This window comes from Leptidea sinapis, chromosome 27, assembly GCF_905404315.1.
Source record: "Leptidea sinapis chromosome 27, ilLepSina1.1, whole genome shotgun sequence".
Taxonomy (NCBI): Eukaryota; Metazoa; Arthropoda; class Insecta; order Lepidoptera; family Pieridae; genus Leptidea; species Leptidea sinapis.
Window position 1 is genome coordinate 4107979 of NC_066291.1, and position 14326 is coordinate 4122304.

Consider the following 14326-nt stretch of genomic DNA (forward strand, 5'->3'; position numbering starts at 1 on the left):
ATTTTGAGAGGTCTGCTTATTAGACCAAACATCACTTGGCTGTTGCCAGTGCCTATCATGCCTACTTTATGAGTAATTTGTGTAAAAATGTGTCAAAAATGTTATATAAGGTAATAATAATAAGTGACGCCACAGTTCGATATAATCGGAGTCTCTTATGGTGAGATCTGCTCCTTACGTCATTCGTTCACATACGAAGCATTTGACGTAAAATCCATGATCCATTGATGACGTTGAGCGCGACCTGTTTATGCTCATTTTGTTTTGAAGTAAAATAATCGGTCAGAAATACCATTTTTTATGAGAATAACGGACGAGACGAACAGGACGTTCAGCTAATGGTAATTGATACGCCCTGTCTTCTTCTTGATAAAAGATTCTTGAAAAACTCAAAAATGATGAGCATCACTACAACAGCGCTCGTTATCCTGAGATGTAAGATGTAAAGTCTCATTTGCCCTGTAATTTCACTAACACAATAATACTTATTCATCATTGCTTCACGGCAGAAATAGGCCCGATGTGGTACCCATTATCTAGCCGGCATCCTGTTCAAAGGAGCTTCCCACTGGTAAACCTGGCTTCATTCTAAACGACTCTATTATTTGCGTCTTCGTGAATATATAATAAATATAGTATATGTTGTATTCCAGAGTTCGTCGGAGTCTATTCTCGTGTCGGATCGCACGAGCCACCCCCAGCAGCCTTCAGAACAAACACTGCCTACCAACGTGGCGACTACGCTGCATCGCAACAGGAGTTCCCTGCACTCCGGACCGCAGACTTCGCTGGGTAATTCTTGATTCTCCATAATTCTTACTTCTTCAAAAAATACGGAAAAAAAATTGTTGGTACTTTAGTCTTTGTAATGTTCCTCGTTTCCTCACGAGTGTAGCAACTAATCTTTACTATGTAGCACTACACCCGGACACGTCCGCACGCAACCAATAGCCGATTAGAACTGGCATTCCGCTGTACTGTGCATTCTTTTTATAGCACTCAACGTCACACGGTTAATGTCACTGTCGATGTCGTGACAGTGACAATGATAGTTAACACATATTCTGTTAAGACTAGATGTCAGTACACTACAGTCTTCCTAGAATATGGTGTACCACAATTACAAATATCGATTTTTTTTTCTTTAGCGACCATGGTTTTCCATAGCATGTGCCTTTTTTTAAAATAGCTATCATGACATATTTTAAAAAACACTAAAAAGTTTTGGCGAACTGCAAGAACAGAGCGAATGATAAAGTATCTTATTATATATTATCCCCCTTATTCATAATAGTCTGCTAACTTAAAGCATTGCTAATTCTCACTCTGTCTTCTTCTCTTGACCTAAGTCAGAATGAGAAAAAACACTCCTAAGCGGCTGTTTAAAGTTAGAGGATATTAAATTTTTCTACTCTAACAGGATTCTGGATAGATTAGAAATTAATTTAAGTACTGTTTAGACTCCTAAAACTGTTCTTCCATACTTATAACTTAATAGATTTCCGAAAGATAAATAAAATTGAAAAGTTGTTTTACGGCCGTTTTCAATAACGCATCTATCTCTAGTTTAACTTACTAGAGGTGGAAAAATCTATTCTTTTACGCTTACTTACATTTCAATAACCTATCGACAGATAGCATTGCACTATAACGAGTAATATAACCATATTGGACATTACTATGGATAGATAAGATCTTATCATGTGTATCGGTGACAGCAATGTATCCGTAACTAGAGAAACGTTATTGAAAACGGCCGTTACCATCTCGAATTTAAAGATAATGTCACATGTGATGTAATTTATGGATTATTGGCCCCTTATGTGTATGTATATGATAGAGATTAAAATATAAGCATGTGTTGTTATGTCAGGCGGGTCGATGACGTCACTAACATCAGCTCCTCCCACGCCCACTCCGGCCGCGTCTCTGTCCACCTCGGACCTGTCGGAGCGGCCGCGTGTCAACCACGGTAAACCCAACCTGGCGCCAAAGCCCCCGACCATTGGCACCGCTCCCGACCGGCCTTCACCGCCTCCCAAGAAGTTGCTGGTCAATGGCAAGTTGGCGGCGAGAGCGCAGAGTATGAGGGTGCCGAGGTGAGATGTATTTTAAATTATTTATTTAGAATTTTGGAACTACCCTCTATAAAGGCTTTATTTATAATAAGAATTAAAGATATGAGCAACCCATTCGTCGGATCATAGATGCAAGCTGCATTGTGATTGGCTGGCAGATAAAAGATATTAATACAAATGATTTAAGCTTTCTTTAGTGTTAATTCCGCCAATATTTGTTTCCAAAACAATTCGACACGTGTTTCGCCTCTACACGAGGCATCCTCAGGACGTGTTGTCTCGCCAAAATCTGGCACGAGACGTTAGGATGCCTCGTGTAGAATTGTTGGCGAAACACGTGTCGAATTGTTTTGGAAACAAATATTGGCGGAATTAACACTAAAGAAAGCTTAAATCATTTGTATAGTTATGGATTTCCGCAAAGTAACCCCTAATTCAATAAATTTTCTTTAAAGATATTAAATCACAGTACCTGATTAATATAAAACCGAAATAAGAAATGTGCTTACCCTTTGTTGCTTAACGATTAGAAGGCGTCGCTGCTACCGATCGAGCCGGCGTTTTGTGCAAAGGAACTGAATTTTGAAGTTATTGAATCCACACGCAACACATCTTTTTGTTTATTATCTTGCCCTTAACTAGGCATAGGCTGTACTATGGGTGCAAGACAACGATACGATATATCTAATACGATTAGGAACGCGATGTTATTGTCATAGTATGTGTATACTTTGAGATTTCTTCTCCTTGATAGGTTTCTCTTTTTTATCTGTGGCTAGCCGCATCACTTGCGACTTTGCCCCCTCACACATCGGCATAAGGATTAAATCCAAGCGGCACTAGCTCGTTGTTCTCCTACTTATATATTCATACTATGTAATGTAACTTTACAGATCTCCCCCGGTGTCCCCGCCGTCTCCGCCGAGTCTGTCCCGGCCGCCGCAGCCTCCCCCCGCGCCCGCACACCCCCCCATCGGCACTAAGAACCCGGCCTCGCATTTTGGTGAGTATGAATAGAATGAAGGTATACATCCGTTCAATCTATACTACTTTAATATCTATATATATAAAAATGAATTGCTGTTCGTTAGTCTCGCTAACACTCGAGAACGGCTGGACCGATTTGGCAAATTTAGGTCTTGAATTATTTGTGGAAGTCCAGAGATGGTTTAAAAGGTGAATAAATAGGAAAATGCTCGGAATTAAATAAAAACAACAAACTTGTTTTTCCTTTGATGTGTCCATACATAATTTCTATGAGAGAATTTATTGACGCACGGTTTGACAGTTCTGCTGTGAAACAATTTCATTACGACAGCAGGGTGCATATTTTACGAAGTAATTTTTGATATTATGTTATATTAATGACAAATTCATATAAAAAGATTATTTTATTTATTATATACAGAACAACGTCTATCGGGTCAGCTAGTTATGAATAATTATGATGTGATTTCTTTTCACAAAGTATACGCCAGTGAAACGGGGGGCTGGCCATACTATAAGAGTGTATCTACCATATTCAATGACGTCCATACATATAGACAAATATGTCGTATAAAAACAGCCGAAACACGGAACATGCTACATAATATGCTTCGACTGCTATACATTGCCGCATTTACTCCAGTTTAAAATATTCTTCATCTATAAGCAGCAATGTAAAACATTCTATTCTATTCTTTCTAGTGGCTTCTGTGGAAGGGGCACGACAACTCGCCAATGTCACGTTTCAGTAGACTTAAGCTTAGAGTGTGTCATTTGATCGGTGTAAGCGAATCTACAAGTGATTATAGTAATGACCGGTGCCCAGAATCAATGTAAAACATTAATTCAGTTCAGATTTGATTCGGACAGTGACAATTGGCACACAATGAAGGACAGTATGCTTACATTGAGTATTAACAAACGTTGGACATTCCGTTATCAGACTGCAAATGATATGTTCTTATGTATACAACATCATTGACCATATTAATTTAATTTTAGGCTATTTTATATCAGCAACATTGCTTTCTATAGAGCAAGTACGTATAGACATAGATTTTACATAATATGTTAGTTTACATATGTCAGCTTGATGTGTTAACGTCATGAACTGCCATAAGATATCGCAATAATTAATAATTACATTTATTTAACTACTGTTAATATTTAATATAATATTTAGATCTTTAGTTAACTTGATTCGTGTAAGTTAGTTGGCACTACAGCAGTGCCAACTAACAGTTGGTAGCATCATCACGGTAGACGGTCGTGCCCTATATAAGCCAGAGCGCTAAGTTCGAGTGAACATTACTTATTGTGAAATCTAAGAGGTAACGCTGCCCGATTTGTATTGAATTATTAGAAATTATTTGTGGAAACTGTAAAATACAGATATTTCAATTGGACGTAATTCCTGAAAAACGTTCCAAACCACAAACATGTCGAAATTGAGTAATGATCACAAAACTGGTCACGTGACTGACAAAAAATAGCAGCGCTACTGTCACTCTTTAAATGACATCATGACTTAGTAGCCCAATCCACATGTATGGAACACACTAATATTTGTTAAACTTTAAACACGAATCCATTAAAGTGTGATGTTTGTGGCTTGGAACGTTTTTCAGGAACTACGTCCAATTTTAAGTGCGTTTAAATTACCAACCCCTATTAAGTTTGGTTCCATCACTGTTGTTACCGCAGGCACGTTGAGAGCTCCGCGCGGGATGCGTCCCCCCGCGGTGTCACCTCCGCCGCCGCCGCCCACTCGTACCGGCTCACTCGCTCCGCCGCCGCCTCCGCCGCACTACGTAAGTAGAATTGTTGCCGCCACACCTTTTGCCATGTGCCTCCCAGGGGCATAAAAAGATAGGGAAGTCCCAGGCCCAAGAGTTTCTTGTGCCGCTTCTTCTCTCTCAGAGCGCCATTTGTTTCCGGAGCGGTAGTAGTATCTAGTATATTAGAAATGACATCAAATAGAATTCTAAAGGAATCAATTTTGTGAAAATAAATGCCTTTTATGCCAAGGGTGTCGTAAGAGGCCACTAAGAGCATTTACCAGTGGAAAGTTCCTTTGCACAAGATGCCGTCTAGATTATGGATACCACAACGGCGCCGTGAAGCAGTCATGTGTAAATATTATTGTGTTGAAGAGCGCCGTAGTTGGTGCAATTACTGGGCTTTAGGGCTAAAATTTGACTTTACATCTTATGTCTCAAGGTGACGAGCGCAATATTAGTGCCGCTCAGAATTTTTGCGTTTTTGAAGAATCCTGAGCGGCACTGTATTGTAATGGGCAGCTGCCAGCTGAACGTCCTGCTCGTCTCGTCCCTTATTGTCATAAAAATAACCTAATTCTGTCTTTAACCATTGGTTACACTTACACTGTCGGCATATTAGACATTCCATCTCTGGTTCTCGGTTAATGGGTTCATATTGACAGATGATGGCTATAATCTTATAAAAAAGGAGGTACCCGTAATCCACTACGTTTTATGCAACTGTTCGCTTTCAAACTTCGTGGCCAATCGCGATACTGTAATTACTGCTATTCCAAACTTATGTCAAATGACTGCACGTTTCATACTAAACTAAATTTCAATATTTACTTAGGCAGTTCCGCATCTTATTACGTAGTATTTACATCCTCTTTGGCCATCGGTTGGGAACGGACGTCCTCGAGTGTAGTGCTACTTACTGAAGTTGTTTCACTCGTGACCAAATTGAGACATTAGAGTGGTAATGATTGCAGAGTTCGAGCAGCGAGGAAGGAGGCAATGCGCCCGCTCCGCCTGTGCGCGGGTCTTCGATACGCGGCGCCGCGGCCGAGTGGGAGGCGCGGTTTGCGGATTTGTTCCGGACTCCCGCTGCCTTCCCGCCACCCGACCCCTTCCTGCGCATCGCCAAGGGCTACAGCAGCGCGCAGGGTAAGTGCTGAACCGACATCACTCCGCGCGATAGCGTGGGACGCGCCGCCATCTTAGTGACGTCACACCGTATCATAATATGACAGGGTGCTGGGATCAACTCAAGCAAAAAATATTATTAATCGCAAAGTGTAAGGCGGCAACGGCTTGCTGCATCATTAATAATTATAATAATACTAGCCAACAATAAATATAATACATTACCGGTTACATTATCTCGGGACCTGACGACGATGACGTCACATCGTCGCTTTGTTACGGTGCGCAAAACAAGCATCACTAGGATATTATTATTAATAAATAAACAGCTATTTTTTTGTCAGTAATATATATTGATTTTAAGTTGTTGTGTTGTGCTGCTGATTATTATTATAATTGATTGATCAATGATGGAAAATCAATGAAAGAACGTGAGTTAAGTAAAAAAATATATTTTTGGTTAGAACTATTATAGCGACACAGAACAACAAAAGTCAAAACGTAACAGTTAAAACTTCAAAAACAACGCAGTGATTGCACGAAAATGTCCCTAACGGTAATGAACCTGCAAACCGTACTAACGCAACAGGACGGGCGCGAGGGGGTCCAAGGGGAACGGGAGGGGGGCTTCATGTTCTAGCGAAGTCCAAAGATAATGTGACTGTGTAGTACATTAATTGATACATATGATAAACACTAATTAATGATTCTGATACAAACCTTCGGATCCGATTTTGTCGTATATAAAACAGTTGTTGCGTTCTAGTTGGCATAGTAGTCAGTGTCATGCCTTTTTCTGCATGTTGATCTTGGCACAGTGTAGTCTTCTTAAAAGTTGACTGAAGTTAATGGACCACAGGCCCATATTTAGCATCTTAATAGCTCATATCTTGTGTTGTCTTTATTATCACTTAAAAGAGATTGCTTATAGCCAATATACAGGATGTATTTGTTAATATAAAGCATCATAAATTATTTGTACAATAGCCCGAGTTTTATGGTTATAGTTTGTAAAATGGCTTTGATCCAGTTCGGTTCAGCCCTGTTTACCCCGAGTTTTTCTAAATTGACAAACAAATTAATAAAATCATATTTTACTATATATTTTTCGTGCTAGTTTAGATAAAAATATTCAGTTTGCTGTAGTGTAAAGGACAAGGGAAAGAATACAGGCTTAATAATAAAGCTTTAATACTTTTTTATATTGAATGATTAAATTTGTTAATAATTTGGAAGTACCCTCAAAATTTGTAGAAATATTTTTGGTAAATTAATAATTAATTGAGTGCAACTCAATTTATAAACGATTCAATTTGATGTTGAATTTATAATATTGGAGTAATTTTAAATATAAATGAGACTAGTTGTTAAATTAATTTTGAAATAATAACATTTTAGAGTAATAGTAATTTCTAATTAGTTATGAACAAAAGGCTTCTGTAGAGAAGGAAAAGTAACGATTAGAATAATATATTTTAAGACTACTGTATTTGTATACTAAAGTCATTATCTTAACTTTATGTTTAGTTTTAAGTTGTATTAGGACTGAGTAGCTGTTAGAGCGAGACGCACAGACAAATGCTCTTATAGTCATTATAATTGTGTATATAATTGATTAAGTGCAATAGGTACAAGAATGGCATAATATTAGGTAATGTTAAGATTAAATAATTGTCTATGGGAATGTTCTATTCTAATCTATAGTCTATGGGTTGATGAGGTGCATGTGAACGCATGTTGTCAGTGTAAAATGTTTTGGTCTTCGTAATTGTCCCGTCCAATTGTGCATTTATGTTGTAATGTCATTCCGAACATTTACCGTTTCATTTACCCTTATTTCCACCATAGTGTAAGTAAATATTTTAGTGGTATATAAACAGCGCATGCGTAGATATTTTATTATATTAGTACAAAATTATTGTGATTGAGAATTGTTTAAGGAAACAATTCAGCTCTTTAATAATCTATATACAGGGTGTCCCAAAGTTATAGGACATGAAGGGAAAGTACCTTAAATATCGAAGATAGGCTATTTTACTGACAGAAGACTTTATGTTATTTTTAAAAGTTAGTAATTCTGCATTCAAAGATTTTCTAAAAATTACTTCGTCTGGGAATCGATCCGACTTAAATTTAAAAAAAAACACCCCCACTTTTATGATGCCAATCGAAACAATGGCCAAAAACTAATAACTCTTCTTAAGTAAAATAGTATAGTATATATAATATTTTTTTCCCTTCATGTCCCATAACTTTGGGACACCCTGTATATTGATAAATAGTAAAGTCTTGAAGTTATGCGGTACCAATATTTAAATCTTAGATCATTTATACGTCTAGATAGACTGTGACAGTTGTGAAAATGTTGAGGTTGACAGTTAACCTCTATTTTGAGCAATGCACGTACACTAACACAAAGTTACATACAAATCGTGAGTGTGAGACATGGCTAGTCACGCACACTAAAGTAACAAACCTGGCCTATTTTCATCTGTTGTCTAGCAGCAGGAGGCTCTATCTAATCGTATAAAATATTATCTAATATTTATGGTATGAGCCATCATTATTTTTTTTCTATATTTTCGATACAGTTTTACCACTAGTAATATATATTTACACTATCCTTTCGTTCCCATTTTACCAAAATGTGTTTAATGTAGCTAGTTATATTTAAGTATATGGGGTGAGACATTTTGGTGGAACCAAGTCGTTGAGCGAATTATAGAGAGAGATAAATGACGGTAGAATGGAATTTGATCTTTTGACTTTCTTAATGTCTTGCGAGTGCTGATAAGATATGAGCACTTACAGAGCTTTATGTGTGATTTTTAATATCCTTACTTTGTTCATTCTTCTCGGACGGAACCCGAGAGGTGGTGGAGGGTTCGAGTCCCGCATCGTTCTTAAATTTAGGTTAAAAATTTAACTTGTGCTATAATTAATCCGAGAAGTGAGGGATATCACATTAAAAATAACAAATTGATCACTTTTGCATCTTTTTTTGTTTGCACAGAATGATCATTATGTCGAGTCAGCTAATTTAAAAAATGGTAATCATTTAAATAAAACACTTTTAAAAGGTAACTCTGAATTTTTAAATAAAATATTTAATTGGACATTGCGCGTGCTTTACACACTTTCAGTATGTGAAGTGTCGATTTAAATAAATAAATGTTGATAATATTCTATAGTATCATTATAAAAACTCAGTAATTACCCGGTTTTAAATCTTAATTAAAAAGGGTTTGTTTCGAATGAAATTAAAACAATTATACATTTAAACGTCTCGTACTTCTGTTAATCAAAAAAATACAATTTTTGTACTTTTTTTTGCTGTTGACTAGATATTTTATAAGATTATTTCTTACTCTTGTTACAAAATGGAGTTTTCTTTAGTGAACCGAGTAGATTAGAACGATAAAGAGTAACGATAATTTCCATTAGTGCATTTTTTTTTAAATTTTACTATATCTCGCGCCGCATGTTGTATTATGACGTCACAGCGGTCAGTGACTTAAAATTTCAACATAACGTTCTTCATAGCAACTTCCTTTACAATTGCTTTAACCCTACACATCACGTTCAAAAGAAAGACAATGTATCTTAAAAGTATTGAGTCATTCGCACTAGCTAGTGAAATAACTGGGCAAATGAGACTTGACATCTTATGTCTCAAGGTGACGAGCGCAGTTGTAGTGCCGCTCTGAATTTTTTGGGTATTTCAAGAATCCTAAGCGGCACTGCATTGTAATGGGCAGGGCGTTTAAATTACCATCAGCTGAACGTCCTGCTCGTCTCGACCCTTATTTTCATTTAAAAAAAAACTCAGATCATTCCATTCTAACAACTTTATTTATCGATGGCAGTGGTACTATCAAAATGTTATACTTTACACCTGTATTTCTCGAGTTCTCCTAGATTGCTCTTCTCTCTTTTGTTCTTCTACTAGGATGTGAGAGAGAAAACAAAATGAAGTTCATACGAAGATTTCAATTTGAGGGTACTCTGAAATGCGGGCATAGTGTATTATTATATTGAGTCATTATTATATTCATTTAGCCTAGAGTTTATTTTGTTATCGTTTTATATTGTTAGCGTATATTGTATGGGTAGAAATTAATTAATACCTTTAAAGACTATATACAGGATGTACTTTGATATGTTAACTCTTCTATTTTTGATAATTGATGCAGGCATAATGATCTATTTATCTAAATTGTCTATGCTGGCATATAGATATATAAAATTAACATATTATGATTGAAAGTTCAAGTATCATGTCAACTTACGCTTATTTCTGAATTATGGGGCCAATGATGTTTTAATGTAAATTTTTCATATTTTTAACACCATAATTATTTATGATTAAGCCCGGTACCATAAAGTAGATATAATTCTAAAAATAAAGTAAAATATGCATTATTCTAGTGCCTACATGGAATATCTGCATCCTGTATATTTTTTAATTTTATATTTGCATGTATATGACGATCATATAAATCGCATGTAGATTATAATGTCGAGATATGTCCGTAGATCGAATTGTGATTGTTATTGTGAGGTGCCATTATTGAGTACGTAATGCCTGCTTCATACATTTGTTACAGCGCCATCTTGTGGTTGCGTTTGAGTTCAAAGATAAATTAGTAATAATTGCCAAGATTACCGGCAATCATAAGATGCGCTTGAAGCTGGTTTACACGATGCAATTTGTGTAGATAGTTATATTATATTCATAAGTGTATCGGATGGGTGGACCTTTAGTAGACCTTTAATCAAAAATGTTGGCGTGAAAATTCAAGCCAATGAAAAGATTCGTGTCTCTGGGGTTTTGAAAAGAACTTGTTAAAGGCTGCTTACTTATTGAAAGTAGTCAGATGTTGTTAACCTTTTGTATCTGACTGTATCTTGTTACGCGTGCTACTCGCCTTATCATCCAATTAATCGCTTCCAGTCTTAAGGAAATTGCACATCCCTGGAATATTATATTTCTGGCCTGTGCCGCTCACTACACGCATCTGGGCTTCTTCACCGAGCGGTGTCTACATCTCGTTATCTTTTGGCAGCTTCCGCAGTAATATCTCATATTTCAGCTTTTTTATTTTATGATTAGCAGCGTGCAAACCAGCCGTAAATATTGAATAAGTGGTATAGATATGTGATGTTTTAAGCTTAATTATATCCAAATTTATATTTTATATTTGTATAATAAAGATTATTATTTTGAAGTGTTGTTCGAGAATTTCATTGTTTAACCCGAGGTTTAATCGCCTGCTTATTGTCTTGTGAAAAGCTTCCAATTATTTATTTTACAAACCAATCGATAAACTTTAAAAGAAATTTATTAACATACCCTAAATTGGTTTACGTGTTTAAATTTATGTTGTTATCGTATGTTGGCTTAATTCATTGTAGAATTTTATTTGCTTATTCATTTTACATTAATTAGAGAGCTATAGTAACTACAAATAAAATTTTATGTAACCAAAGTGCTCTTTTCGTGAGCAAAATTAATTAAAGCTCCCCACTGTCTCAATTAAATATCCAATGTACTTCTTTCTGACGCGTGACAGCTCACTTCATCCGACCTTAAGTCTATCTATTTTTCAGCTTTCAATTGTAGTACCTACCTATGTAAAAATCTACATCGTATTCTGTCTGTGTCAAACAAACAACAAGATATAATATTTTCTGCTTCAGTTTGTTAAAATTTTAATTAAATGGAACTGTTTATTGCCGTATATTATTGCTTATTATGGGGATCGCAGTATGTATCACTTGAAGGTAAGTAATTTGTTTCAAATGCACGAAATTTTAGTAGCATGCTACGAATGACGCATGGTTTTTAATTTATTTTTAAATTTGCAAAATATTGCCGGCACCGTTTTTTGTCGCTTTCAGATAACCCTAGACTAAAATTGTTACATTTACATAGATTAGAATACAAGTGACTTTCCCAATTTTGACATTAACACAGACTAATAATAAACATAAGAGATGAATTTGAATAACGTGCCTAATGCATTTACAAATATATATATACACGGTTGCTGTTTAATTATTGGTAATAAAAATACTTATTGCACAAATTGTGTTTGAATGCAGTGAGCAAGGCGCAGGCGCCGCCTCCGCCACTTAAGGTCCCGCTGGACGGTTGGTCGGGCACGTCGAGCGCCTGCTAGCGACCGCCGGGGGCGTCCGCCCCCGCCAACACACACTTGGCATCCACATCACACCTCATCCCCGACGCTCACCCCGCACACGCCCTTCTATCCGTCGCACACGCACTCTTGTGGCCCGCGAACAAAATCGCCGCCATCCCAGAAAAAGACGAGCTGACAGTGTTGCCAATAGAGGAGGCCACGATGCCTGCCGACGACGTGAGCGATTTACGCGATGTTGTGGACGCGATCAACAAACTCTGCGACACTATGAAGTCTTCGAATTATGATGATATCAAAGAAAACCCCGAACCGACTGTCGAGACGCAGACGATGCAAAGATATACAGAAAATGAAACTCACGATAAAGTTACGTTTAAACTTTGTCATGTAAAGAATTTAAGCAATACAGGTATCGACATAAATGTACCCGTACATACTGTCGAGGCCTCTGAAAAAGACAACACTGAGAAAATAGTTCTGGTATCCGAAACCGATGACCCTAAGAAAACAGTCGAGGGATCCCGAATAGGAATCCCTGTGCAAACAGTCGAAACATCCGCAATAGAAATCCCAGATAATGTTCTCGAAGCATCTGAAGAAGTGGTACTTGAAAAAACTGTCGAATCATTCGTTGTAAGCATCCCTGTACAAATAGTCGATGAATACGAAAATGAAGCATACGATCAGGTTGCTGATGATGTTTCAGAAACGGAACAGCTTGTGACTGTCTGTGAACCCATGAGTGAATACTACACAGCCTCCTCCGAAGTATCTCTAGTGTCTGACGATATGTCGCATTTGGCCAAAGATAACTATGCAGAATCGTTGATGTCCGATGAAATACCAGTCGGTATGGAGGAATCCGGGGACGGTAGGGACAGTGTGACAGCGGGCCACGTGGCAGCTATGAGAGAGAAATTTGAGAGCATGACTCGAACGAACACCCCCTGCCCGGACCTGATGAGGTCTGTGTCACCCTTCGAGCTGTTCAGAAAAACACCATCTCCTGATCATTTGGATAAGATTAATTAATTGTTGTTTTTATTGAATTGTGCATTTATTTAATATTGGTAATCGAAATAGTTTCCCTTTTCACTCGTTGATTACGCTAGATAACTGCTAGATACTCGCAATATTCCTATTGAAATGCCCAATTAACAACCTAACCTTAATTATTAACCTTTACGTAATAGTAGATGTTACATATTATATTATGAAAAATTAGGTTTCATTGATTACTAAGTACCTATAGGTAATCTGTAATAAATAGACCCCAGACAAAGTATCAACTGGTATTCGAAATGTTCAATTATGTGTTATTTGTATTTTTATAGATGAAGGTCACAACTAGTCGTCATATCCCAGAATAGTCTTAGAGTACGTGATGATAACTAAATTATTATGGCTACATATATCAGTTGAACTAAATATTAGTACAAGAATGAATTTGAGACACTGTTCAAGCCACGTCTTTACCCTTACTAGTTTGGTGGTAAGCGAAAGATATTGTTATGACCTATATCTATTTACGTATATTATCTATTCGATAAGGTGCATATTAATGTAACTATTTAAATGGACATATCGTGAATACATTGTAGGTTTGTAATTCGGGAAGCTGTTAAGGACATAACAAAGTTCCGTGAGTAGTAGGGATTCGCCGGTTCTGGCTCACAGTAGTGGGGATTCGCCGGTTCTGCCTCCCCGGTTCTGGCTCACTTGTTCGAGATGCCTACTAAAAAAAAAAAAAAAGTTTGGTGTCAAACTGGGGGTTTTGATGTATTTCCGAGCGATTGCGCTGATCCGTTTTTCGATATCTCTTATAGTTTCAAAGTTAGCTTTTTAAGTTAAACAGATCAATACTCATTACTAATCAGTGGTAATTAACCTAATGATTGGTGAGCGACTCAATGTCGATTCTTTGAAAGTGATAGATGTAATTAGTAAATTACCTCTCACATTCGTTACTACGATTAAAACGACAGTTTTGTGTTGTGTTTATTATTAAGTTAACAGATGATATAAATAAAGTATATAATAAAACATCGTTGCAGATTGTATCATTTTAAAAATATTTGATGAAATCATTCAAACTCTTCTTATTAAACTTAAAGTATAGATACATTAAACAGTACTCTCAACACATGCTGCGGTAAATAAATTCTTTACTCTTGTAGTTTTGTAGATATAT

At 36.8% G+C, this 14326-nt stretch overlaps 2 protein-coding genes across 2 annotated transcripts in view; both read left to right on the forward strand.

Annotated features, from left to right (window-relative positions):
• LOC126972803 (WAS/WASL-interacting protein family member 1) overlaps positions 1–12219 on the forward strand; it is a 34837-nt gene extending 22618 nt beyond the window's left edge. Inside the window, exons 3-8 of the mRNA XM_050819869.1 lie at positions 654–792; positions 1874–2099; positions 2972–3081; positions 4770–4876; positions 5818–5992; positions 12077–12219. Coding sequence (XP_050675826.1) covers positions 654–792; positions 1874–2099; positions 2972–3081; positions 4770–4876; positions 5818–5992; positions 12077–12153 — 834 coding nt within the window. The 3' untranslated portion in view covers positions 12154–12219. The remainder of the gene's footprint in view (positions 1–653; positions 793–1873; positions 2100–2971; positions 3082–4769; positions 4877–5817; positions 5993–12076) is intronic.
• Positions 12220–12331: 112 nt separating this feature from the next.
• Positions 12332–13774, forward strand: LOC126972854 (uncharacterized). Its single transcript, XM_050819956.1, has one exon. The coding sequence runs from the start codon at positions 12337–12339 to the stop codon at positions 13165–13167; it is 831 nt and encodes a 276-aa protein (XP_050675913.1). The 5' UTR covers positions 12332–12336; the 3' UTR covers positions 13168–13774.
• The last annotated feature ends 552 nt before the right edge of the window (positions 13775–14326 follow it).

What these genes read in the sequence shown, in the direction of transcription:
- LOC126972854 (XM_050819956.1), top strand. Translation starts at nt 12,337, where the DNA reads ATGCCTGCCGACGACGTGAGCGATTTACGCGATGTTGTGGACGCGATC.